This window comes from Ascaphus truei, chromosome 1, assembly GCF_040206685.1.
Source record: "Ascaphus truei isolate aAscTru1 chromosome 1, aAscTru1.hap1, whole genome shotgun sequence".
In the NCBI taxonomy this organism is placed as follows: domain Eukaryota; kingdom Metazoa; phylum Chordata; class Amphibia; order Anura; family Ascaphidae; genus Ascaphus; species Ascaphus truei.
Genome location: NC_134483.1, coordinates 350,410,104 through 350,438,030, shown reverse-complemented (window position 1 = coordinate 350,438,030; position 27,927 = coordinate 350,410,104). Strand labels below are relative to the sequence as shown.

General features: G+C 41.9%; 1 protein-coding gene across 1 annotated transcript in view; it reads left to right on the top strand.

Annotated features, from left to right (window-relative positions):
- Nucleotides 1-27,437, top strand: part of BANK1 (B cell scaffold protein with ankyrin repeats 1) — a 562,852-nt gene extending 535,415 nt beyond the window's left edge. Inside the window, exons 13-18 of the mRNA XM_075609123.1 lie at nucleotides 6,208-6,398; nucleotides 7,590-7,653; nucleotides 9,413-9,442; nucleotides 10,900-10,967; nucleotides 19,092-19,169; nucleotides 24,899-27,437. Of these exons, the coding sequence (XP_075465238.1) occupies nucleotides 6,208-6,398; nucleotides 7,590-7,653; nucleotides 9,413-9,442; nucleotides 10,900-10,967; nucleotides 19,092-19,163 (425 nt within the window). The 3' untranslated portion in view covers nucleotides 19,164-19,169; nucleotides 24,899-27,437. The remainder of the gene's footprint in view (nucleotides 1-6,207; nucleotides 6,399-7,589; nucleotides 7,654-9,412; nucleotides 9,443-10,899; nucleotides 10,968-19,091; nucleotides 19,170-24,898) is intronic.
- The last annotated feature ends 490 nt before the right edge of the window (nucleotides 27,438-27,927 follow it).

The following is a 27,927-nucleotide window of genomic DNA, read 5'->3' as shown; positions in this document are numbered from 1 at the left end:
GGGGAAGCCTACGCTCAAAATGACTAACCATACCGAAAGCTGCACCCAAAGATTAGGCGAGAGAAGACAATACACTCTGCTCCCGCTCGATGAACCCTTAATCATGTATTGTATTTTATGTCTTTATTTATATAGCGCCAAAAGTGTACTCAGCGCTTCACAAAGAATACAGTACAGGGAATTATAATTATACAATAAGTGCAGCAAAATCAGACAATAGGAAAGGAAATACCTGCCCCGAAGAGCTTACAATCTAAGGGGTTTAATGGGAAACTTATAGAGACAGCAGGTGAAGGAGTAAGTGCTGTAGATGGCAGTGCTTGGTCACAATTGGTGGTAGGAGTGACTGAGTGTTGTACATTAGCCATGAGGGCAGGCTATAGGGATGCTTGATTTGTGGGGTAAAATTTAAGGAAGGTCAGTGTTAAATGAAAAGGTTAACACCATTTACAGGGGAAGAGGTAGCAGGGAGACATGAGTGAGATCAGGTGTGTATGTCTGGCTTCAGGCTTAGGGAAGATCCCCAGCAGCAGGAAGGAGTAGATAGAGGGTGTGAATAGAGGATTTGTGTGGGTGTTTTTTATTGAGGGGTAAATTAGTTGTTGGGAGAGATGTGTATAAATAATGGTGCAGTGGGGAGTTGAGATGTTGTAGAGAACAAAAATGCTCACAAAGGAATGAGGAAACAGTAAACAGAAAAAGAAATAGGGACGCATAGTGAGATGCAGGAGGAGAGAGTTCCATGGTACTGGAGGATAAAAGTGTACAAATAAATCACAGCTGTTAAAAGTTAATGTCTCACAGTGGCAACGTTGTAATGTGCCAGACAATCATGAGCTATATTCCGAACCATAATCTATTGCCAAGGATAGCTAACTCGATGTATCCTTCCCTGGCCAACCTTTCATAAATAAATCAAGCAACCCTTTCATGGGCAAGTCTATGCTCAAATGGCTAACCCGACTCAATGCGGCACCAAACTGAGAGCTTCACCGCGCAGGCCTTACCCTCCGCCTTCGTGCTCTCCCCCCATTCCAGTCCATCCCTCCTCCAAGCAGCCGAGGAGCCCCCCAGGCACAGTCTGGAAGCGGGCGGTAGAGAAAGTGTGTGGCCGGGGGAAAACCTGCGTGGCCGGCGTACGCACCAAACGCTAACAGCGGGTATCAGCAGGGGAGCACTGGGAAGGGGAGGAATCTGAGATCATTTAACTTTTAGCCATCATTGTTTTTCCTTGCAAGTACTGGCAAACGAAAAAATATATATCGGCAATCAGGGGCTCCCAAGACGTCCGCGCTTCAGCTCTTTGGGACCCTCTGGTGTGTATAAGGTAAAAATAATGGTTGCTTTTTGTTGTTGGGAGGTGCAAGGAAGTGCTACTTTAAGGCTTATAAAAGACATCTTAAATAGCACAGAGGTGATTCGCTAACCTCCAGTATGGGTTAACACACTCCGTTCCCGCATTAGTGCCATTGCAGTGTCGCAGTGCATTTACCCATACCAGATGTTAGAGAATCTTCCCTTAGGTATTAATTAATTTTCTCGCTTAATAGTAAAGGGAATAAAAATCCTTACAATGTATACAGATGTATTAGGCTTCATTGTTCTCCCAGAAAACAACATACTTTGCTATAAAGCGAAATTGTTAAATTGATCAGCAGAGGAGCCTAGCTCAAATCCCAGTGTCGGGTCCTTGAAACTTTGAACAGGTCTCTTTTCCTCCCTCTGCCTCAAGCACTAAGATTAAATTGCAAACTTTATGGAGCAGGAATACTTTAAGCTTGCAGAATTCTATGTACACAACTGCGTACACTGTCAGGGTTATATGAAATAAAATATTTATTAATATTATAGTTATGCCTGAAAAATGGACAATCAGTGTTCCTGAAACTGATGAATGACTTTTTAAATATTGTTATTACCCATTTAAGATGTAAATGTGAAAAGTCAATTTAGAGACTTATAGATATTTTAGCACAATCTCGATTTATTTCTCAATCTCGATTTATGTTCTCAAATCGACATGTACTTTGACTATGATAATGGCATTTGGGATCAGGGCCGCTGACAAGGGGGGAGAGCTGGGACAATTGACCCGGGGCTGCGGGGGCCGGGCCGCTGCCTCAAGCCTGGCAGCCGACCCAACATCCACATCAACAGGGCGGGACGGAGAGAGAAGTGGTGGCGAGGGAGACAGAGGTGGGGGCATGAGGTAGAGAGGCGGAGGCATTGGGAGAGAGGTGGGGGCATGGGAGAGAGAGATTGGGTATGAGCGAGAGAGGTGGAGGCATGGGGTAGCAAGGTGGGGGTGTGGGAAAGAGAGGGGGTGAGGGAAAGTGAGGTGGGGGCGTGAGGCAGAGGTCAGAGCATGGGAGAGAGAGGTAGGGTGTGCGAGAGAAAGGAGTGGGGTGTTGGAGAGAGTGAGGTGTGGGAGATAGGGATGTGGGAGAGGGGAGTAAAAGAGGGAGAGGATGGGAGGGACGTGAGAGATAGAGGGAGGGGGAAGTTTCGCAAGGCCGCCAACACTGGGGTGGGTAGGATCCAGTGGAAACTGTAGTCCTTAGCCCCGAGAAAGCTGTCTGTGGGCCTGTTTGGGCTATTAACAAAAGTGAAGTCTACTGCACATTGAAAGTATAGTTATATATTGTTAGACACCAATATTTAAATGTCACAAACTGGAAATACAATAACCAGCCAAATATAAAAAAAATGCCCTTTATTACTGCTTTTAAATTTATACACATCCGTACAAGTGACCTGCTGGCCGTTGGCAAAAGAAGACATGAACATCTCCCCTGGAGATTTTTGTGACGAGTTCCTCTGAGAAGATCTCATTATTAATCAGGGTTTTAACGCATTGTCACAGCTGTACAAATCCCTTCAATCTAGTAAACATTGAATAGCAAAAATGTGTCATTTAGTATCAAGTAAGCAAGATTGTGGAAAGTCCTTTTTAGACAGAAAATGTGGAGCTCAAAATTCACATGGTCCACAACCTCAACATTTCTTTCAATGTGTGTCATGAATTCTGCACTGCCATAATAGTTCCCGCACTGTTTGGAAGTTTTGTGTCATATACTGTAGTATATTGGTATTGAAATGAGAAAGGGTGGTAACCAGTGCTATTTGAAAATCGTAAAAATAAAAATAGTGTGAAGTGTTCCCAGGGGGCTGTGTAAATATGCATTTCTAGTAATATACAGTATAGTACATGTGCACTTCCAATCACTAAAGAAAAACCTTTGCCACAGGAGAAACGGAATCTCCTTGTATGTGTTATAGTGAAAAATGAACAAGCAACAAAATAGAAAACATAAAATACCATATTAAAAGTCCAACAGAAAGTCTTCTAGAAAAATCACAGTTTAGTGTATTATGGGGGCTGACAAACTAAGTCTTTTAAAGTTGTGTCCCTTTTCCTCACAATGTTAACCCTGTCCACTCTGGCTTAGTGGACAGAAGCAGTGATGACATATTGGGGAGATTCTCTTACGATGCCACCTGGGGCACGACTCTGGTGTTATGTCCAAGAGATCATAACATAGAATCCCACTGAAACCTCACGGACTGACCTTGTCTCAGTACAAATCTAAAAGAAAATGAAAAGAGGTGCACAGGGTGTCTAATGTAAATCCTTCATTTAATACAAAAGAGTTAAAAAGAGCAATTTCACAGTTAAACAAAGTAAAAAAGCAGGCTCATCTGCAGAAGTAGCAGGGGCAGTACCAAGTGTCTTAGCAACATCAAGCTTCTGCAGAAGTACTCTTCCTCATGGTAGCATTCCTTCCCACAGTGCCCTTGTTATTCTGCCTCCCATTACATGATGACATCAGCGCTTCACCCATAAGGGGATATTTGGGCTAAGTGATAGTACTATTAATATAGCCCACAGTAATTATGGAACCAATTGAAATGTTGCCCCATCAATTAAAACAATTATACACCAAAATGTACAGAAAGATGTTAAAAACTATCTCGTAACAGCTCTATATCTACATTACAACAAAACGCAGAGAATCCAAGGCATAATGACACAAAATTAATAGTATTTATATTTTCATTCAAACTATCGAGCATCAAAGTGCACATTCTATAGATCCAGTAGGTTTCCAATCAGCCCTGTAACAGTTGGGTGAAGCGCTGACATCATCACGACATGGGAGGTGGAACGGCAAGAAGCATTGTGGGAAGGAACGCTACACAACGTAAAGTACAGCTGCGGATGCTTGCTGTTGCTGAGACACCGTGTACTGCTCCATATACTTCTGCAGATGAGTGCGGCTTTTTATATTGTGAGTGAAATTGCTCTTTTTAACTCTCTTGTATTAAATTAAGGATTTACACTATGCCGTCCTGTGCACCTCTTTTTAAATTGATGATCTGCCTTGGATTCTAAAAAGGGAAATGTTATTCTACAAAAGGAATATCCAAACTGACATGTAAACAACCTTTAAAATGTCTACTGGACCTCACTGGTCATACCATCCTGCGTCCTCCAAACAAGAACTGAGCGGATCAGTACAATAAACTGTATATTCCGTAAAGATTTAGGAGTCTATTTTATAAAAGTTGATACTCATGACTGATCATCAGAGGCAATGCACTTCAATGTGTTGTTAATGTTCGATAATGGCCATTGCTTTTTTATTAAGTGAATCTTTTTATTGCAAGAGTCTTCTTCCAAACTTGGTTAGTAAATGTTGAAATCTTTAGGAATTACTGGTTTTGTCTGATTATAAAGAGATTTTTTTATTAGTAAAGTTAAGTTGAAAAGTACACACGCGCCTTATAATGGGGCCCGCCCACAATCTCCACCTTGGGGGCCCGAGGCAGCCATGTTGCTTGTGGCCGGAAGGTCAAACCGAGAAATAGAGAAACAGAGAGAAAGATAAAGGGCCTCATGCAGAGAGCAGCGCAAAAAGCGAAAGCGGCATTAATTGGCGAATTCTGCCTTGAGAAAGGCAGAAACCGGCAAGTTTTAAAAAAAGCGCCATTTTTTTTTTTTTTTGTTTGAAATTCGCCGCGCGGCTGGAGAGTTTCTAATCTCTCCAGTTTTTTTTCCTGCCGTATGCAGAGAGCCGCGATCGCCATCTAGTGGCTGTTAGCGCCAAAAAATGGCGCGATTTTCAACATTTTTCCTCTCCACCAAGCAGCTGGCGCTCCGCGGCCGGTGGAGAGGGAAAAAAAAAAAACGCGATTTTTTCCCTACAAGTTTCAACAGCGCTTATAGCGCTGGTTGAAACTCTCCATATGCAGAAAGGCTTGTTAATGCAGTTTTCTGCCCTTTCTGCATATGGAGAAAAAAACTCTCCAAAAAAGCTACAATTTTTCCCCCTCTCCAATTCTATATAGCGCTGCTCTCTGCATGAGGCCCAAAGAGACAGAGAGAGACACACAAAGAGAGAAAGACACACAGAGAGACAGAGAGAGAAAGTTAGTGAGTATAAACAGTTTGATTTCCAGCTGTTTCTAAAATTAGAGTACAGGTATCACCTTATTTTTGGGGTCGCACTATAATCAGGAAAATACGGTGTTTTGCAGAGAGAAGTTTTTTTTGTTTGTTGTAGCTCTTGAAAGCCTGTATGTGAAAGTGTCCTCTGTGACTACAAAAAGTACTCCAGTTGAGGTTTTACCAATGATCTGTAAAATGTTTCCACCTACAGTAATTCTTTCTGATAGTAACACACATGTCTATACCACACAATGGGGCTTATGCAGAGAGGACCGGAAAGGGAATAGCGCCATCTTCTGGCCAAAAAACTCGCCAGAAAATCTTTTAGTCACGAGAAAATGACGCGATTTTTAAAATCCGCCAGAACAGTTTTGTAAAGTGTAAAAGTCGCTACACACGTGGCGAGAACCTGGAACTCGCCATGCTATTTTAGCGTGCAATGCCAGAAGGACTGAAGCGCTGGAACGCGCCATTCTGCCCTTTACTATGGCATGTTCCAGGTAGCCAGGAAAACTTGGCAATTTGACTACCATCTGCTAAAAGAAGGTAAAGGCGCTTTCTGCATACGGCCATAATTTATGCCAAAACTGTGGCTATTTCATTGCCGTTTTCACAGTAAATCACGATCCTCTCTGCATAAGCCCCATTATCCTTCTGTCTACCTCCATTGCTACATGACTTTTGAATTTGCTATCTTTTTGCCCGTAACAATGTTTTGCTATCGTCCTGTCTGAATTGTGGTGACCATCAAATTTTAGTAATCACAGAAAAAGTGCAAACTGCAAATCATGAGAGTCCTGTTATGCTTCAACACGGTATGCCCACTGGACAAGATGAGCTCATATTGCTGCAAGAGAAGGTGAAAATGGGTATTATCAGCATGGATGAAGCACTCCTTAAATTTCAACAGTGGCAGAATGAAAAAATTGGATTAGATCTCCTTCAACAGGTATATTAGTATTCATAGAATTGCATCAATATACATATGGATTAGACATAGAAGCCTATTCACTGAATGGCAGTAGTTGATCAATATCCTTTGTATGAAGTTTCTGATGACTGTACAGTTAATGTTAGAGCAAAAAGGTCTCACCCATGTAACACTTAACTTTGCGGCATTGGTGTTGGCAAATGTAGTGTATCCTCATAGATTCACAGTATGTTATGATATGATATTGTTCAATGTATATTAGCTTTAATCTAATAATTAAATATCAGTGTGGAAAAGCCAAACTTTAGATTTCGATCTAAAAACAAATGACATCCATAATTAGAAACATAGGGGTAGATACACAAAGCTCTGTTAAATCTGGGCTACTAATGTGACCCTAAATAGTTTATGTCCATTAGTTTCCCTGGATGTAATGGGTATCCTCAAACCTAATTATATGGAAAACGAATGTCCATTAGGCCGTTCATTTGCACATGGCCAGTTAACAGTCGGGATAAGCGCTGACTGGCTGTAGCACTGGCTCGCGTTAGCCATATGCTAAGCAAGATGCCAGGTATATATTGCAATTAAATATATAACGTGAGATCACATGACCCGTGGCGTCATTTGACACCAATCCCGCCGTGGGGTCATGTGACATTACGTCGCTGCATCATTTGATGCTGGATACAAGGTGAGGGGGGGCACGAGCACTGGGGGAGCAAGGAGGGGGCACAGGACAAAACGTTTGCGCTCCCCTGCCTTAGCGACTTAGGTAATGAAGGGGTTCAACCAAACTACCTGGTTTGTTGGTGGTTGAGAGGGTGGGTGAAGAGTGTAGTCCCAGCACTTGCGCCCCCCCTTCTCTGTGACCCGGCGTCATGTGACATCATGTCACATGACCCCACAGCGTCATTTGACGCGCGTTACCATGTCGATGCGTACGTTATGTTGCATTGCCATGACGATGTGTACAGAAGACTACAGAACCCCGGTAAGTTCAGGTTGCAGAGGCCTCGCACAAACCCCCATCATTTAACTTAAATGCCTTGGGGAAGACCGCAGGGAAGACTGCGGGGCCGCCACAGCGTCCAACCCAATAAAATCCCACGCCCCGCAGTTTGTGCACCCCTGATCTACCCCATAGTGAGATAACCAGAAAATCAAGTAAAAAATTGTAGCTAACCCACTTTTTTGCTTACATATTAGGAGAAGCTGCGCCAACTTCGTGACAGTATTATTGGAGATAAACCAGAAGACGAAAAGCTATATGGTGAGTTCTACTTTTTTTCCAGCAATATACAGATGTAGCAGACATTATTATCTCACTTGCATGCTGCAGCGCAGCATACATAACGCGCCATTGGGAAAAGCTGCCATTATTTTGAATTAGGGCTATGGCCATCGCTTACCACGTGGGAAATAACACACAACACACAATGGTTACAGCAACACATTACACATTCTTTCTGATTAGGTCAACCAACATACCAACGCTGGTTGGCGAAACCATTGACGTCATCAGAAAGGGTGATAAACATGTTACAGCAACCAATGTGTTGATGGATCATGTTCATTTCTTTAGCCCATATAAAAGGGCTGAAACACCAGAGATCGACGGGAAGGGCACCTTTGACACCTGAAGAAGAAGAATAACATTTACAAGAAATGGTCATTGGGGAAGATTCTTCAAGCAGGAGAGAAATGAGGGTTTCAAGTAAGTTGATGATCCCTCATCAAAGCATGCTTGATGCATATCCCAATGCATTGTACTGATACAGTATACTGTAACACTGTTTCATCAGGGGCAATAAACAATCCTCCCATGGCACTGCTATAAATAGATGCTGTTTGTCTAGGCAACTACATTGTGAAATATTAGACTCTGGCCTGTCTATTTCAGTTTAATATACTCCAGTTTTGTTGCAGATAAACTCCAATTCTGCGAATGAGCTATAGTATTCTTGAGCTACTGTAGTATCAAAGTTTTACGTTTACAAAGTTAAAACGCAGCACCATGACTGATCACTGTAGCCCTGTGAGTTTTGTATCTATCGTTGTTAAAACTTTGTAACTCTCATTATTTTTTTTATTACCATTTGAGTTCACTTGTTCTGTTTTATTATCAGTGCCATTTAGATCGTATAGTTGTTGCAGTGTGGCTTCGAAAAAAAATGATTAATTATCTCCCAGCTTGTGTCTTAGTGACTTTCTTAGCAAACAAGTTACAAGAAATAAAATCTTCCTGTTTATACAGTTTGTAAACTCAATTTAATGATAAAGTTACTTGGCCATAAATCTGAGGACAGCTCCTGGAACTACATTACAGTGCTGCATAATTTGGAATAAGACAAATAGCTTTTGGCTTCAAAATATTGATTTTCTTAGAATGCTAATATACATTTGAAAATGTGATTGATACTTCCAGACCAATACTTTGGTGTGATAAACATCAACACATGTGTGTCTGGCTGAGATGTACAGTACAGCAGTTGAAGTGAAGTTGACATCTCACTGGTTTACAAACAGTGATTAGATTCACGTGCTTTTGGTTTCCATTTCCTTCTTTGCTATCTATATTCATATCGTTTTATCTTTGGGTGCCTTTGTAAAGCAATATTTGTCTCTTTGCTATATAAAAAAAAACTGAACAGCTTGGTATTAAATTATTGCCATTCTTCACAATATAACCCTGATTAAACACCATATTCTACCTGGATCCCTCAATCATTTTGCACAGTTTAAATTGCAATCGTGTGCATCACAGGACTTAAGATAAAACAAAAGATAAAATGAATTCTAAGTACTGAGGCCAACTGTCAGTAATTATTTTCCTAATATCAAGCTTTGTTCATATTTGATTCATGCTGCTATCATTTTTTTTAACGTAATCTGGGAACGGGAACTATATTGATTAGCATAATAGAATTAAATAAATATAAACATTTCACCAAGTAAATCACAAGGGTAACTCTAACGGGCAGATTAAAGAAAACATAATTGAACTTTCTTTTCTTTTTTTTTGTCAACAGATAAAATTACTATCGTTCATCAATCTTATGGTAAGTTTTTGTGCACTACATCCAGTTATATTAATTTATATTAATATATATATATATATATGGCCTTAAATATTTGCATTAAGAGTTGGCGTTACTATAAATTGGGAAGTACTGTACATACAAAGCAGATTCTCTTCTGACAGATTTACTGAAAGTACAAACAAGTCAGTTTGTCTAAATTTAGAAGCAAATTGCTGACATTTAACGTGGGTAGTTAGTTGTGGTAAACAGACTGCATGGTTTGAAATCGTATAATTATCTCATTACACTACTGTACACTTTTTATTCAAGCTGTATTCACATACAGTAGTGTTGGCTAAACAAACTGCTTGAAATATAGGGTTGTCACCTGCCATGTTTGTATAGGGATCAGATGGAGTATTGAGTCTCGATGATTTCTACTCAACAAAGAATGTACTTCTTGCACTTGTTGTCATTTTATTTGAGTGAACCACTTATTATAATAGGTAATCAATCTTTCACCATTTTTAGATTTGTCCCCCTCCACCATGTCATATTTGCAGTTGTTTACTGCCATATTTATTGCCCACTTTCACAAGGGATTAACCTCGATAAGTCACTACTAAACCATATAGCATCATAAATTTGACATTGATAATCCTAATGAGGCATGCTAAAGTCAACTTTAATTTTTTTAAATATACTGTATTTTATACTTTAGAACACCATGTACCCGAATTATAGCTAGATTCACAAAGCTCCGTTAAATCAGGACTCTAAAACAGTAATAGACGTTTTGTTCCTTGAGGTCAACGTATATCCTCAAAGCTAATTATAGGCAAATACAACGGGCGGAAAATGTCTCATTAGCATAGGTTTAATATCATATTATTGTAGTATAACATTGCGTTATATTCCAATAATGTGCTGGGCTTTTTCAGGAGTGAGGGAGAGAATATTCAAATAATAGCAGCGTAATATAAGCATTCTCAGGTAGCATCTGCCCATCAACAGAGAAGCAAATACATTCATAGCTCCAAAAAAATGTATGCAACAAATGTTGGTTTCGTGTAGTATAGTCTAATTAGCACTAAATTAAAAACGACCGTTAATTCAACAGTAAATTGGATGCTAATACAAGACAGGTGCAATTTAACATATGTACAGTACGCCCATGTTAAGCTCATTTAAATGACTTAGGAACAGACATGGTTCTGCTCTTCCTGTTGAGTCGTTATGTTAACTAACCTCATGAACGGTCTTTTGCACCTGGACTGTCTCATCCTGCATCTCACCATGCCCTACCTATTGCTTTTTTTGCTTACTTTTTGCTTTTTACTTACTTTTTTTGCTTATTTTTATGAGCTGCGAAGCCCACACATGGAATGTGTATTTTTTTTTTTTAAATAGCAGAATACAATATTATATTTATATGGGGAGATTGACCTACATCAATTAATATTTTTAAAGTAACAAATTACTTTTGTACATTTCAGCTGGAAAAAAAAGGACAATCTCTGGGGCTTTTGATAATAGTATATACCAAATGCCCCCAGCACAACTGGTAAGTTAGATTTCCTTTTCATATGGCAGCTATTACATACAGTATGTGTAAATTCCCTTTTTAGAAAGGATATAAACGACAATTAGAATATAAATAATAATTATAATAAATAGCTCAAGCATTTAATATGCCTTTCCCAATAACATTCCACCACAGAATTGAGGCATTACCGCCAATACTGTAATACAGAGGGAATATCTGTCAGCTCAGTTTCCTTTTTCTATTAGTCGTACAGGCATTCTGAAATATTATGGCAATTGCAATGATGATTTATTGTTTTTATTCCCCTCATTTAGATCCTGCATATCATTCCCCAGTAGTAGAAGTTATCTTTGTTCTACCGGAACCGTTTTATGATTACATTTAAAAGTTCAGAATATTAAAGTAGTTTCGGAAACTAAGAATAAACAAATGTGTATATTTTAGATATACTTATTACACACACATATATTGTGTAGAACTGCATAAACATACATTCTGTATATATACACATACTATATATATGAGCAGTGGTGGATTTTCCATTAGGCCAGTTAGACCAGGACCTAGGGTGGCAAAATTTTGGGGCGGAAAAAATGTCCGCCCACATGTACATTTGCCGCACTCTCAGGTCAATTGGGCCTAATGGGAAGGCACTTAGCTGTGGCAGTCGCTTCCTTGTTGCCACCCTCCTTCTCCTTTCGAATTGCAGCGTCAAATGACGCCGAGGACGTCACCAACGTGACGTCACAGAGCATCCCGTTGCCATGGCGGTGTGGTGTTAAATGACATCATGATGTCATGATGTCGTGTTACCATGGAAACACGACACCGTGCGATGTCACGGTGACGTCCGCGGCGTCATTTGATGCTGAGATTGAGAAGGAGGGCGACAGCAAGTAGGTGGCCGCCACAGCTAAGTGCCGAGGGTTGGTGGATTTTCAATCCGTTGCTGTATATGAGGTAAAAATATTGACTTCATTAACATGGAATCTGAATGTCACGCTTGTGCTCGCCACAAACCTGGGTCGGATCGCGTGGCTGAGGTGGGGTTGTAAAAGCACCGACCTTAGACCGCGCAGGCTGATCCGGATTGTGCAGTTCGTAGTCGTACGTAGCAGGATCAGGAGTGGAGAAGACAGCATCGCCAGTGGACAAGCCAGGGTCAGGATCGGAGACATCAGGATTAACATTGTTCAAGCAGGAGTTCGGCAACAGGTAGTCAGGAGTACCCCGCTTCAGCTTAGGAGCGCGGGAGTGGCCTCTGCGCGTGCGGTGACCATGGCCCATGGTACTGGTCTCAGGAGGTGATAGGCAGACCAGAGTAGAACACCGCCTAGCTGCACTGGTAAACCAGTGCTTCAGTGCAAGAGTCCTGAGCGGGCTGGGGAATCCTCCGTTTCAGCGCAGGAACCAGGACACGGCCTCTGCAATAGAGAATGAGCAGCAGACCCCAGGAACCAGGAAGCTGAAGAAACACTGGGGAAACCTCCGCTTCAGCACAGGAGACAGGAACAGACCGCTGCGTGAATATAGCAGCCGGTCACAGGAAACGAGGAGCTGAAGTCAACAAGGAGAGTACTCAGCTTCAGCACAGGAGACAGGAACAGACCGCTGTTAAAAAGAGAGAAAAGTTGCGCCAAAAAAGAGTTATCCTACTGTTCAGTATATGGCTCCTGTCCTTGGCACAATGCAGTTCCGCAGCCTGAGTCTCTCAGAGGTGATTCACCAACCTCTGTGTGGATACTGGTAGAAAAAAGGGGGGTCCTCCGGCGCGTTGCTCTGCTTGTGGCTCCACGGCGTTTAAAGCATATAAGTGAGGGAGAGAAGAGAGGGGACCACAGTAAGGGACCAACACAGTGATTATACACAGCTCTTCGTTTGATTAGGGAGGGGGGGAGTAGGGGTGTTAGGAGATCAATGGAGATTGAAAGATACTGCTGAATGAAAGGAGACACACTTACATCAAAATGTCTAATATCTTGAATTCTTCTACTCTTCTCCTTATATAGCTGTGTTTTGTTGAGGGTGAGGAAAAGCCTCCTGGTATCCTCCTTAGCAAAAAAATAAAGGGAAAAAAATAGTGCAATAAAATTTATTAACAATGGAAAAAAAGAGATTGAACACTTACAAGCGGCCGATAATTTCAGGCATAGAGAGGAGATGCTGTCAGACTCCACAACGGATCCCTTCCTGGGTTGGGGTGGTTTGTCCTGGCTGTTTCCCTGTTGGCAGATGATTGCTGTGTTGATCTTCACTCCACAGTGACGTCACTGAGGAAGCATTGGCGAAACGCGTTTGACGTTTTTTGGCCATTACAAGCCACCGTAGTGAGGACTTGATTCCCCTGTACTATCTGGCTCTGCGATCCCGCCGTCTGCGCATGCGCACGCGCACCGGAGCAGGGAGCTGAAATCTGTGTATGCTGAGGGACAGGCCGTTTTGAGGAGGACATAGCCTGTGCACGGGCTTTTGGAAACTCTCAACCCTAGCCACCCGAAGTGAAGATCAACACAGCAATCATCTGCCAACAGGGAAACAGCCAGGACAAACCACCCCAACCCAGGAAGGGATCCGTTGTGGAGTCTGGCAGCATCTCCTCTCTATGCCTGAAATTATCGGCCGCTTGTAAGTGTTCAATCTCTTTTTTTCCATTGTTAATAAATTTTATTGCACTATTTTTTTCCCTTTATTTTTTTGCTAAGCAGGATACCAGGAGGCTTTTCCTCACCCTCAACAAAACACAGCTATATAAGGAGAAGAGTAGAAGAATTCAAGATATTAGACATTTTGATGTAAGTGTGTCTCCTTTCATTCAGCAGTATCTTTCAATCTCCATTGATCTCCTAACACCCCTACTCCCCCCCCCTCCCTAATCAAACGAAGAGCTGTGTATAATCACTGTGTTGGTCCCTTACTGTGGTCCCCTGTCTTCTCTCCCTCACTTATATGCTTTAAACGCCGTGGAGCCACAAGCAGAGCAACGCACCGGAGGACACCCCTTTTTTCTACCAGGAACAGACCGCTGCATGACAATAGCAGCCGGCCTTAGGAAACCTGGGGCTGAAGACAACAAGGAGAGTACTCAGCTTCAGCACAGGAGACAGGAACAGACCGCTGCATGACAATAGCAGCCGGCCTTAGGAAACCAGGATAACAAGCCAGGGGCTTGTGGCAGAACAGTTAGTGACATCCAGAAAGGACTATGCTCGGCAGGGAGCATTGTGGGAAAGCAGTACTTAAAGGTCAGTGAACCAATAGCAGAAGGGGCGTGTGGCAGTATTGCTTTGGTGAGTGAATCCAGGCTGCAGTAAATATCAGGGGAAGTGTTCCAGGACTGCACTGTCTACAAGGTAAGGCAAACAGTAAACCGAGGAGCGGATTCCTTACACTGAAACAGGTTTCTGGCATTCTGAAAAATACACTGCATTTTTTAATTGTAGTTAACATCCAGTAAAAGAAATACCAGACACATGCTGACATTTTCCAGATGTTGTTTATTGGTACTTAATAGGAAGTATGCGGTAGTAGTGCACCGTAACCTTCATTGGTTACAAAGGATAATAATATGAAAAGATTCAAAACCAACTTTGATTAAACTGCTGCTTTAAGAACTAAAATAAAATGAAGTACTATTTTTTACATTTTAGGTTGAAAACATTATGTTTTCTAATTATAAAATTGATAGAAATATCATCCCAAAGTAATAGTAATGTCTCTTTAGAATAGGTAATTGTTTTGTACAGTACAGGCATACCCCGCTATAATGTACACAATGGGACAGGAGCATGTATGTAAAGCGAAAATGTACTTAAAGTGAAGCACTACTTTTTCCCACTTATTGATGCATGTACTGTACTGCAATCGTCATATACGTACATAACTGATGTAAATAACACATGTGTAACAGGCTCTATAGTCTCCCCGCTTGCGCACAGCTGCGGTACAGTTAAGGAGCCGGTATTGCTGTTCAGGACGTGCTGACAGGCGCATGCGTGAGCTGCCGTTTGCCCATTGGGCGATATGTCCTTACTCGCGAGTGTACTTAAAGTGAGTATCCTTAAACTGGGGTATGCCTGTTATTAATTTCCACTGCTCGGTTAAACATCCTAAAATATCAACTTGGAACTTTCATCCTCTCTTGTTAGATAGTCACTAGCCATTAATGTTATAGTATTGGGGAATCATTGTATTACATTTATCTTATTCTCTTTCCTCGTTCTTTATGTAGCTTGTTTTGCATTCTCCCGCAGCTGCTCAACATCATGGTGGCAACCCCCTAACCCCATCCCTTTGCTCAACTATTTAACGGGCACATCTACGGCTTAGCATCACTGTGTAAATATGGCATATAGGGGGTGATTCACTGAGCAGTGATAACTGCTTTTAAGAATGATAAATGACTTTTAAGACCGATACCGTCTGATGTGCAATTCACTAAGCAGTGATAACAGCGCTTTACCGTCTGTAAAAGGCATTTTTTCAGCCCCCCCAAAAATGTAAAAAAAAAATACGTCCGATCAGGCAAAAAACGGCAAACGTGATTTTTTTTGCCAGTCAGCGCGATTCACTAAGCAGTGATAAGTTAAACATACTTTAAAAGCACGCCAGATTTGTGCACCAGCTAAAGGCTGGCGCAAAAGAAATGGAGCCATGAAAAAAATCATTGTTTACGTTTTTTTCACCACACAATTAATACAACAGGCTGGCGGGAGTCCCTGGGTGATCCCCGCAGGAGTCTGGGGCCCTCGGGTGATCCCCGCGGGAGTCCGGGACCCTTTTGGTGATGCCCGTGGGAGTCCGGGGGTCCCCGCTTGCCTTCGGTACCAATTGTGTGGCCAAACAAACATTACACCCAATACTTTGCAATAAATACACCCCCCACCCTTCCTCCCCCTTCCCCCCCCCCCCCCCCGGCCCCTAACACATACAGTACAATAATGGTCAAAATTACTGTTATCCAAATATGGATAATAGTGCATTTGTCCATTACAAATAAAACATTAAGCTGCAGAAATAAAATAAATCAAACTTGCACTCACCTCTGCCAGGCTGCAATGATGAAGGCCGTCCTCGTCCTCATCACCGTCCATGTCCTCTGTTGCCACAAACAATGCAGTACAATCAAAAATACAATCTAATGTCCTCTAACCCCTTAATCACCTTATAGTAATTAAGGGGTTAACCCACCCTCTACCACTACCCACCCAGCAATCCGACAGCATTGCAGGAACAGGTAGGGGGGCAATCCGGTCGCCGGAGCTCCTATGCAGGTGCGGCCATGTTGTTTTCCAGGTGCATGCGTGCGCAGCTGGTTCGCGCTTATACAGTAGGCCTCAAGGGTTGCAGCGGCCATATTGGTTCACCCAATGCATGCGCAGAGCAATAGAGTGGCGGACAATACTCCAAGCGGCTCCGCAAGGGATTACAAGTCCCATGAGCCTTAGAGACAGGGGCAGGGAGGTGGAATTAGATACATTTGGCACTCTCACATGGACCACGCCAGTCAGAGAAGGGAGCCAGACAAGTAGGTAGTGTCTCAGGAGCCTGTGGCTCTGAGGCTAGGCCTAGTTTGTCCCCTTAGGCCCCAGATAGGCCCCGGCTCATGTATAGTTTGTGGTTGCTCAGCCTACAACGTGCATATCAATTAGTGGAAAAGGCCTCGACCCAGCTGAACGCCAATAATAAGAGAAGGTTTGGCCACAAGGTCCGATATTGAGAACTAAGGCCTAGAGACGCCGTCCATCTGCGTAACCTAGGAATACCAGGCAAACACAAGCTGGCTGACCGCTGGCGTGACAGGGCCTTCGAAGTGATTCTTTGAGGTAGAATCACAGATGTCAGGCCTCCTGGTCTACCGCATATGAGACATGGACGGCCGGGTAAAGGTCTGGCACAGAAATCATTTGTTGCCCATCACACAAGTGGTAGAGAGTGACTCTGAACCAGAGACTTTAATATGAGCCAGTGAGCCAGAAGAGTCCCCTGAGACTCCCGCTTCAGAAGTCGAGTCCAGCCAAGATCCTTTGGAAGGAACCTCCGCTGGTTCCAATTGAGATTGGTGGGGTCCTCCCGAAGGAGAACCAGGTAATGGGCCTGCGCCTCAAGTATCGTCACCTGTGGCTTGAACAAGCCAACCATTGAACCCAAGAAGCCCACTTTTGTACCCAGTAGAGACTTTAACGAGACCGAATGGCCACTCACAGATGGGTCAAGACCCCAGGACTATGATAGACTTTGCCCCGTGGGAGATACTGCAGAAGAGACTTGTAGGAGTCAGAGAGTTAGACGCTCTCCCACTAAAGTGGCTTACGATCAGTTAGGGGCACCCCAATATGAGTCTCAGCAGCTGGCTAAGAGCCAGCTGGCCTCAGTTATCAACATGTTCGTTGAGAGGTATAATATTTCTTAAAGCCGTTTCATGTGTTAAGTTATATATATGTACAGTATTTTTCATTATATAACTCCTCTGTGTTGTGGTACAGTATACACTGGCGACACACTTTATTCGAGCTCGGCTAGTCCCACGAATTCGGGTATACCCGGGTATATTGAGGTTTGTGACTGTTTTCTGCCCGAGTGCATTGGGTTATTTTCCAGGCAGGGATTGAAGCATTTTATTCCCACTGGCTGCAATACTGCACAGTATATATATATATACTGCATTACAATTCATGAATTTATGCCATCTGGTAGACACGCGAAGCATTGCAGCCTATTAAATCCTAATCATTATCATTTAACAGATCAGCCGCCCGTCAGCCAGGCATGAACCCAGGCTGGGAAGGCAAACGCAACGGGGCTTGTCAGAGGTGAGGAGCGGCGCATTCCAGGTATCTGCCAGGTACATACTGGGTATTTGCTCGAATAAAGTGTGTCGGTGCAGTATGTTGTTCCCAAGCGGGGTCGTTGGGGTTTCCACCAGGGGGAGGATGTAGCCAGGTTCCCTCAGCTTCCCCCTTACCTCTGACAGCATTGCAGGAGCAGGTAGGGGGACGATCCGGTCGCTGGAGCTGCTATGCAGGCGGCGGCCATCTTTGTGCTCCAGGTGCATGTGCAGACAGTTTGCGCATGCGCAGTAGGCCTCAAGGGTCGCGGTGGCCATATTGGTTCACCCTGCACATGTACAGTACGTATAGTGCAGCGGCCATTACTCCAAACGGCTCCGCAAGGGACTACAAGTTCCAGGAGCCTTATGGACAGAGGCAGGGAGTTGGATTGAGATACATTTGGCGCGCTCAGAGGGACCACGCCAGTCGAATAAGGGAGCCAGACAAGAAGTTAGTGTCTCAGGAGCCTGTGGCTCTGATGCTAGGCCTAGTTTGTCCCCTTAGGACCCAGATAGGCCCTGGCTCACGTATAGATTGTGGTTTCTTCAGGGAAGGCCCCTTAGACAGGGACGCTTCTCCATTTACTGTACAGTGTCAGGGACACAGAGGAAAACGCCAAACGGTTATTGTGGCCTGATGTCTGGGACCAGACCACCATCACGGCGAGAGACACTCTATGGTGATACCATCCGACGGAAATTCCCCCCACGTGGAGGCGGACGCCATCGGAGACGATGACGTCGCTGGATCAGCAGATCCCTATCGCTGTTGGCCATACCGAGTACTGGGGTACTCGGCAGGTACCTCAAAAAAGTCCACCACCAGTTCACAGGATAGCGCTACTCCATACACTTTGTGTGGGCCTTGAAATTGGGGAAACGGACATCAGGGTATTGGTGCCTGGCACCCTATGTACTTTGGGGACACTCATTGGTAGTACTAGGTTGGGGGCCTATGATACCATGTGGTACAGGGTACTTTTTATGGTGTGTACAGTTAAGGTTGTTATTATATACCTGCGTGTGTGTATTACTGGTATTGTTCTTGGAAGGGGCTTATCCTGCTGAGTCAGGATCCCTTTCAGGTGGATGCGCTGCACCGAAGCGGACATTAGATCACCCCAGGCTCCCATTGGTGGAGGCTCTGGCCTTTTGTGAGCCAGCAGGTAACAGCAGCACGGGTAGCCCCTTTAGTTACGGGGGAACAAGGGCTACAACTACAATAGTTGAATACATGAAATAAATGATCCCCCCTCATATTCTGTAATTTCAGAATGTATTGACAATGTCTGTAAGAATGTATTCTTCTGTTTTAGCCTTCATCCATTCCTTCTAAACCAGCAAAGACAGACAGTGAAATGGCTGGAAAATCACCAAAAGCAAAGTAGCTGATGGTAAGTTTGAGTCACAAACATGAAAAAAAGGAAATAATTGATTTTATGTTACTTTTATACTAAAACATCCTCAACTGGCTTCATTGGCAGTCATGTCTATGTGTCACATTTATCAATTGTGAGTATGGGTGTGAGCACTTTAATGTAGTATCACAGAAGAGATTTCTGAGGAAAATATGCTCGCAGAACCTTACTCTTGTTATGAGACAAATCAAGGGATTGCAAATACAAAAGATAAAATATTATAATTGCGGGGCTCAACTGCAATATATAGAAATTACATTACCTCTCTCTCTCGAATAATATGAATATGTGAGAGACAGAACTGTGTGCCGCCACAGCTCTATGATATTAACATTTTGCTTGTGGTTATGTAGGCAATGCAAGAATAAATGCCAGTGGGGCAATAGTCCGTGATCACATAGTGAAAGGGTATTTATGGAGATTTCCACAAAAGTCTGTATTAGCTGGTTTCTTGTTTAAATACTTTTTACAGGTGTAACACCCTTAGTCCCCCCACCCCACCCCCCACACTCCACACCCCACACTCCACACCCCACACTCCACACCCCACACCCCGACATGAGGGATAGGTTGTACATGTAAAAATAAGGGGTAGAAACAGCCTCTGTGGTTTTGACAGGGTTTATACCTGTTCAAAGGGGTATAGGAGATCAGCCGTTAACCTTTTTCATCTCAGGGTAGATGGTGGATTTGTGGCAGCTTGTATAAGGGAGTGGTGAACAGAAGGGGGCACCAGGAACTTTTAACTTGCCTTTATTTAGAGCAGCAGCTTAGTGGTTACGAACAGGACAGGTTTTCAGTATTTAGATCCAGTGTCAATCCGTCTCTCCCATTGCCAATCAGTCCACCCCAGGTCCCTACTTAACCCTGAGAATGGAACGGAGACAGTCCACCCCTGAATCCTACTTAACCCTGAGAATGGAACAGAGTTAGTCCACCCCAGGTCCTTACTTAACCATGAGAATGGAACTGATCCATGCAGCAAGGTACCTCCTCAGCACTTTTCTAAGGGGCCCCTAAAAATCAGATACTGACCCTATGCTGAAAATAATAAAAGGGGTCCTGCTGCTTTACAGCCTGAGACCTCCCTGGAGTCCTCCCAGATCTTACAGGATCTCCCTGATGTTCATTTGTGGTCTGCCTCCAAAATGGAGAAACCCATCTTATATACCTAGGGGTTGTGGCCAACACTCTGCCTCAGTAACCGGTCGGAATAATTGTTGCCCTTCCAGCAACTTCTAGAACTAGCACAAGGCCAAACATGTGCCTAGAAAGTGCAACATTATAATAACATTATTGTGACTAACACATGTCAGATCCTTGTGAGAACTTAACACCAGCACTTCCTGCAGCTACCAGGACTGACATGCAGGGTAAAGTGCAATTACTAGCAGGGTGCTACACAAGCAAAATATTTTCTTTGACTTCACAACATATTGTCACAGTAGCTTATGACAAGATATAATGAACATCAAATATCTGGGTTGAACTGAACGAGGCTTAGATATAATAAAATATAATTTATTCCTTAAAAAGGTGAACACAGCAATATAGTACAATTAACAGACAAGAAGGTAACACTTACTTAGGGTTGGGAATGGAGAAGTATCAGCTAGCAATTCTCCAGCAATCCGGTGACATTCAAGATGGTATCAGAAGAAGAACTAAAAACTGTAGGGTTGACACAGTTGATATACCTGTGTAACCCTATTCTTAACATTGAATACAGACTATTGGTGAACAATTATCTGTATCCAATCCCTAACGTGGAGACACAGATTAACCCATGCCCCCCAGCTAATTAGCCCATGTGTACTGGGACTCTATGGGTAGCCCCATAATTAAATAAGGGGCGACGACCAGTCTATCAAATGAAGTATCTGCATTGTTGGTAGGTGTACACATAACACTTACAAACCACTCAAGTTTGATGATTCCCCACCCTCAGGTAACAATTAGAGTGGCAGAGTCTGTTGATTAATACTTGATCTGTTGATTAGTACTTAGTGTAAACAATAGGGCAGTTAACTTTTGATCACAGTGCTTAGGCTCAATCAGCCGGCTGCCCTTCATGACCTATTAGCATAGCAGATGGAGTCTGCATTTTCAGGGCAGTTCCAAAATACCATACATATACACTTTAATATCTACACATATTAATAAGTTCCATTCTGGTGGGCTCAGTGGGTCGAAATTTGCCAGTTCTTAATGCCTACAGTGACTCCACATATTGGCCAAATATCAATTCTCTGCGACCTCCAGAACTGGAGATACAGAAATGCACTTTAAAACATCTTTAAAATACAGGATTATAATGAAACATGGGAACAGGGGAACATACATTTTCATGACATGACAAGGTGTAAAACACCTTCCTGGACCGCAGTCCAGTTAACCCCTTGCCTCCCTGGTGAGGTCAGGGGGTGGCCATATGGGGTGCAACCCCTTTAATACCAGGCCAACCCCCTCTCCCTCTACACATATCTCCTTTCTATGTAGAATATCTATAGTGTAAGGCTCCGCTTATAGTAAACGCTGCTTGACGTAGTGACGGCTTGGTCGCGATCACTGGAAGTGATCTCAATTTGATTTTTCCAGTAACCGCAGCCTGACGTTGCCGTCGCCGGCACTATAAGCGTTGCCTAATGAAGTGTTTTCTAAACCTTCTTTTTTTTTTGTTAAGGAACCCTATAATTATATTGTGAAATTCTGTGGAACCCCAACCCTCTCTAATAGTGCACCTGAGATCAGATGCATTGTATGGAACCCCAACCCTCTCTAATAGTGTGTCTGAAATCAAATGCATTGTAAGGAACCCCAACCATCTCTAATAGTGTGTCTGAGATCAGATGCATTGTAAGGAACCCCAACCCTCTTGAATAGTGCATCTGAGATCAGATGCATGGTATGGAACCCCAACCCTCTCTAATAGCGCATCTGAGAGCAGATGCATTGTAAGTGTAGTAGGCTACCCTCCCTTGCTTCCTCCCTGACTATGGTCCCGTCACATGGGAGGGTTTACTGAGCTGTGTCAGCCATGTTGTGGTTGGCACAGCCACATACATATGGACTACGTGTAAAGCAGTGGCCATCTTGAGGTTGGCGCTGGAAGAGGAGGAGGTCCTGTCATTCAGGATATCCTCTGCTGTCTGGAGATGGCGTGGCAGTCCTGATGGAGCCGGCGAAGGGAGAGGTAGGGTCCGGGAAGCTAGTCAAGCCCCCTGGACTAGGCCAGACCTGTTCCCCGTAGGCCCCAGGTAGTTTCCCCTACACAATAGCGGATGTATTGTAGTGATGGCCCATAGTAAGGGATTTGCCCCCTTAGTATACAGATAGCTCGGCGGAGCCGACAGAGATACAGAGGAAGATTCCCCAGGCCTGGTGGAATCGATTCCACAGTACTACCGGACTAAGGCGAGAAGGGAATTGTGTTGAAGGCCCCTGCATCATGTGACCACGTTTGCAACCTGTCTGCAAATCCCCAGGTTTACCTGAGTAAGCCAGGAAGGTACCACCACGTGAACAAACACCACACCAGGAGGGTAGTGCTGCCCTCGCATATATTTACGTGGGACTGTTCGGATGGACATTGGGTTTCAGGTGCCCAGGGCACCCACAGTACTTGGGGGGGGGATGTTTACTGTATTCTGTGTGTGTTGTACTGTTGAGACTATGGGACCATAGTAAATAGGTTGTACATACTTATTTTGGTTATTGGAGATATCCAATAATATAACACGCATATCTCTCTGAGGGGGAGGGAAGGGGTGTTACATAAGGAACCCCAACCCTCTCTAATAAGCGCATCTGAGATCAGATACATTGTAAGGAACCCCAACCATCTCTAATAGCGCGTCTGAGAACAGATGCATTATATGGAACCCCACCCCTCTCTAATAGAGTGTCTGAGATCGGATTCATTGTAATGAACACCAACCCTCTCTAATAATGTTTCTGAGATCATGGTATTGGTGTATTGTCACAGAAAAACAAATTCACTAGCACTGTTTTGCAAAGAACATCACAAACACTTGTATTGGTCTTACTACTGCTCTGTGGCCTGGATACATAAAACTGTGGTATACTAAATTTGAGGCAATATCTCCCAAAAACATGTGAACTTTTTAAGATGCAAGTCATCAACTTGTTACCGCTAAAAATAACGATTTTTTTTATGCAGCCGCTAAAAATATCAGGACCAGGTCCAAAATGAGGAAATACTGCAATTATACAAATTTTGATGCCAATCATCAAGTCCCAATATTTACCACTACCTGGCTAATGCCAAAAAGTACCACAATTTTTTATCACCTACTGTACCCAGGATGGTGTTTGGCGGATGTATCTAATGGCCATTATATACTTAGGCTAGAAAATTTAAACCAACATGGAAACTAAAGATAAGCAGGGAAATGCTCCAAATAACATAGTAAAGAGTGGAAAATGCTTAAAAGAATGATAAAAGTGTAAAGACAATTCAGAAACTATAATAACATTACTGAATTTTTATTTTATTTAATAAGATACAGTATGGAAATAACATCTTGCAATGGTCACTTGGCCTGGTATTTTTTGTTTTTGTTCTATATCATTTTTCTAGTTTGGTTTTGATTCTAAAAATCAAAAGAGTTTTCAGCTGCTCGCTGCTGACCTGCGAATGCGTCATGGACGGGAAAATTGAGTTTTAACGTTGGTTGCAATACATCACAGAAACAATAGTAGGCACTAGTGTGTCTTCAAAATCTAAATGCAATGTACGTAACCTGTCCCTTATTCCCGTTAATTTCGTACGATATAATATATGATATGTAATGGTATTTAAATGGAACCCACTTGTTATTCCCCTAAAAACTTCATATGACTAAAAAGTATTTTAAAATTATGAAATATATATATATAGATGTAGATGTAGATGTAGATGTAGATATATATAGATATATATAGATATATATAGATATATATACACACACACACACATTGTGACAACTCTGCCACGTTGCAGGATCTATGCTCTCACATTAAAGGCAAGAAGCATAAGAATTATTTAGCAAGTTTATTCTTACAGGCATAACACAAAGAAACAATATAACAAAATGCTTAGCTCCTCTATGATCACTAACTACACAGTACCCATCTTGCCCGTAACTATCCCGGGCGGCTACCCCACTTACCATTTAATCAAAGCTCAGGGATAGCTAAATCACAGGCAGTGTAGCAGGCAGACTAAATTTTCCTTACATTGGCTCCTGAGGAAAGTCAATTTCCTGTGCCAGGCACATCCTCTAGGCAGCTTGACTTCCTCCTGGCCTATCTCATTCATGGCTGCAGAGTTCTGCAGCTCCCAGATACATCTTTCTGGGCAGTTCCCAAAGCCCCTTGACTGTCTATGCAGGTTCTGGAAAAGGTAGGACTGACATGGAGCCACTTCCTGCCTTTTAAAGCCATGATCAGGAGATAATTGCCCACATCCTAGCACAGCATACATCTAGGGTGTGGTCTGCCTGCCTCCCTCACAATATATAATACATTTGTTTATGAAAAGTTTGATACTGTGTACTGTAATTGTTTATTATTTCATCATAAACTTGATATTGTTACGTGACTTAATATTTTAAATACTTTTTGACACAGTCTTACTGGAAGGTTCTCATATACTGTACATGCATTGTATAATGCCATTTACTGTGATCCTTTGTATATTACAGGTTTTAGAAGTAATGGAAAGACAAATGACCTTCTGCAGATCACAAGGAAAAACGGCCAAAAAGCCAATGAAGAATATAATCTACACTTCCAAGCATCTGCTTTGGATGAAGTTTTTTTTTTTTTTACTTTAATAAAGTTTACCGTTTGTACATGTAACCTGTTTGTATTAAACCAAAATTAATTTGTTTTATTTACTCACTATCATAACATTTCAGTTTATTTTGGGAAAAAGAAAACCAAAAGACAAATGATGCGTGTGAAATTATACAGTTTTGGTTTGTTGGCTATAGAGCTTATTTAATTATGTGTAATTTAATTTATTCTCACACAATTTAGATGTACTGTGCTCTCCAGCCACACAAGAGGATGTTTGTGGGTTAAAAGAATATAACCCAAGAGAGCAAGACACTTCAGTGGTCTCAATTCAAGAAAAGCTATTTATTAGTTAAAAAATGTTTTACAAATTGTCCAGAGCAAAGGTCCTAGATTGGACCAAAACGTTTATCATTTTTAACTAATAAATTACTTTTTTATATATTGAGACAACTGGAGTGCCTTCCTCTCTTTGGTTATATGGGTTCACTTTTGCGTGAGGATATTGTTGGTTGTGCACCCATGGCCAAGTTAACTTGAGTATCATGAGTGCTCCTACTATAAGAAATTATAAGGGTTAAAAAAAAGACAGGCTACATGTTTGTAAAAAAAAGAAAATGTATACTCTGCTTAAGGTTTTTACCAATGGGTGCTCACACTTTAAATAATGGTGAGAGTGCTCAGTCCTAGGGAGATAATATACATCAAAAGAAAAGTAGGACAAGAGTGCACAGTAGCTAGCCCAAATATTATGAACTATACCGTATGAATAAATACTATATACAAATATAGAAAAATATTTTTTTTTTATTCAATACATGATCAATCTCTCAATACACAATATAATCTAAAATTTCCCCGGCAAGAAACTTCCTAGGAGGAAGTGAAATGCCCGTTAGTGGATTTCAAGATGGCGACAATGACACATGGAGCCACTATGGAGCAAACCAGATTCACCAATTTCTCATGATTTAGATGTTGCACCATATCAGTCTAACACGATCATGTTGCACAGTAAATATAACCTCTCTACTTGATACCTGTTAAAAAATAATTTGACCAGATTGAGTCAACATCCATACTATAAGTATCTTTATTATTTTTTTTATGGCTATGGAAACATAAACTTGCTTGAGTCGGAATCTTGTTTTAATGCTTATTTGCCAACACTTGAAACCTGATGCCTTCTCTTTTGAACCAGGAGGCAAAAAAACAGCACATTGTACAACAACATAGCTCACGTAGATTCAGAGCTAAGGGATCCATTACAGAAATGTGTATGAGGTAAAATATATCCTATAATCTTTCAGCATTGTTGATAGCACCTGTGAGGAGATCATTTCTCCCCTTCCATGGAGGGAATATTAAGGGCACTCAATTTGTGAAGGGCAAATATTGTAATGCTTTGGAGAAGTAGACAAGTGTGGTTTTGTACATTCTATATTTTCTGACTGTGGACCGACAGCAGATTATATCTTTGCACTTTAGGTCCGGCCGGTGAAAAAAAAGATGTGTTCAATTAGAGATGGACAGTTTCATTGTAATTTTTATATTTCTGTTTTGATAATATGTTATATGTATAATATTGAGAGATGCATAATGTAATTGGTACATCTCTAATTTTTCTATTTGAGGATATACCATTTATTAATGTAGGGCAAGCTACGGTGCTCTCTAGTTCTACTTTTCTTTCGATATATTACCTTTATTTAACCAGAAATTCAGTGTCCTAATGTTACTGAAATAAACAATATTTTACACGAGTTTCATATAGGACACATGACTATCTTGGTGACCAATTGTAAACAGTATATGAATGTGTGTTAGCATTATTGAAACAAAGGCCCATGTTTACCAAGCTGTTCAGAAGGTGTCTTATGGAATATGAAATATGAAAGTGGCCAAGGCTAGCTTTTGCCCTTAAATGTTACTGTACCATTTTAGTGGATTAGTACTGTAGCTTGACATACAGATGTTAAATGAAAAATGTAAGTTTGAATAGTATAAACAATGAAACTGTTAACATCACAACTGTCAAATATTGTGTGGTTTCACAACAACACTGATTTAGTTTCCATTTATAATGTCATTATGGGATCATTTGGCTCTCATTTGTATGTTAAACTTCCCCTTGACTGTTTTATGATTGCTTTATAATGGGGCTGTTGGATTTATAACCATAATTCGCTCTGTTGGCTGATAAGAAAATTACACAGTAGGGTACATTTTCATTAAAATACGTACGAATGTAAAGGACATTAGTAACAGAAGAAGCACATCATATTCTGACATTTTTCTATTTAGTTTTCATCTTGTCTGCCAATTTGTGGTTCTTAATAAATTGCCTGCCATAATGTTCATATTTGCATTTGTTTCTTATGTCAGATTTGGTGGAAAAAAAAGTGTTAAAAAAAGCGGCCAAATGTTTTACTCTAAAATTTAAACACAAGAAGAGTTAATCTAGATATTAAATATGTTATATTTAAACGGTATTTGTGTTGTTTGTGCAAAAGTATTTTTGAATTTTTTTTTTATAAATGTGTGATACAGTTTCATGTTATACTGATAATTTTTCAAGGCAATTTTCTTTTTCACATTTATTTGTGACTTTCTTTCATAGCCGAACCCTTGTAGGCTCAGTCTGCTGCTAAGGTTTTACGATAATTTTTCTAATGCAGAATTAAAACACAAGAATTAGTGATACTGGCAAACAGTCCTTCAAACTCTGTATCCTATTTAACTGAAATTGAAGAGAACACAGGAATGTTTTTCTTTAATAAATTCATGATAATAGAGAGATGCACCTTCTTTCTAAGGCTGCACTTATAGTGCCGGCGACGTCGCGTCAAAACAAATGTATTGGAGCTGTCGCGTGTGCTTATAGTAGGCGCGGTGCAACGGCTTGGTCGCGATCGATGAAAGTCACTTAAATTTG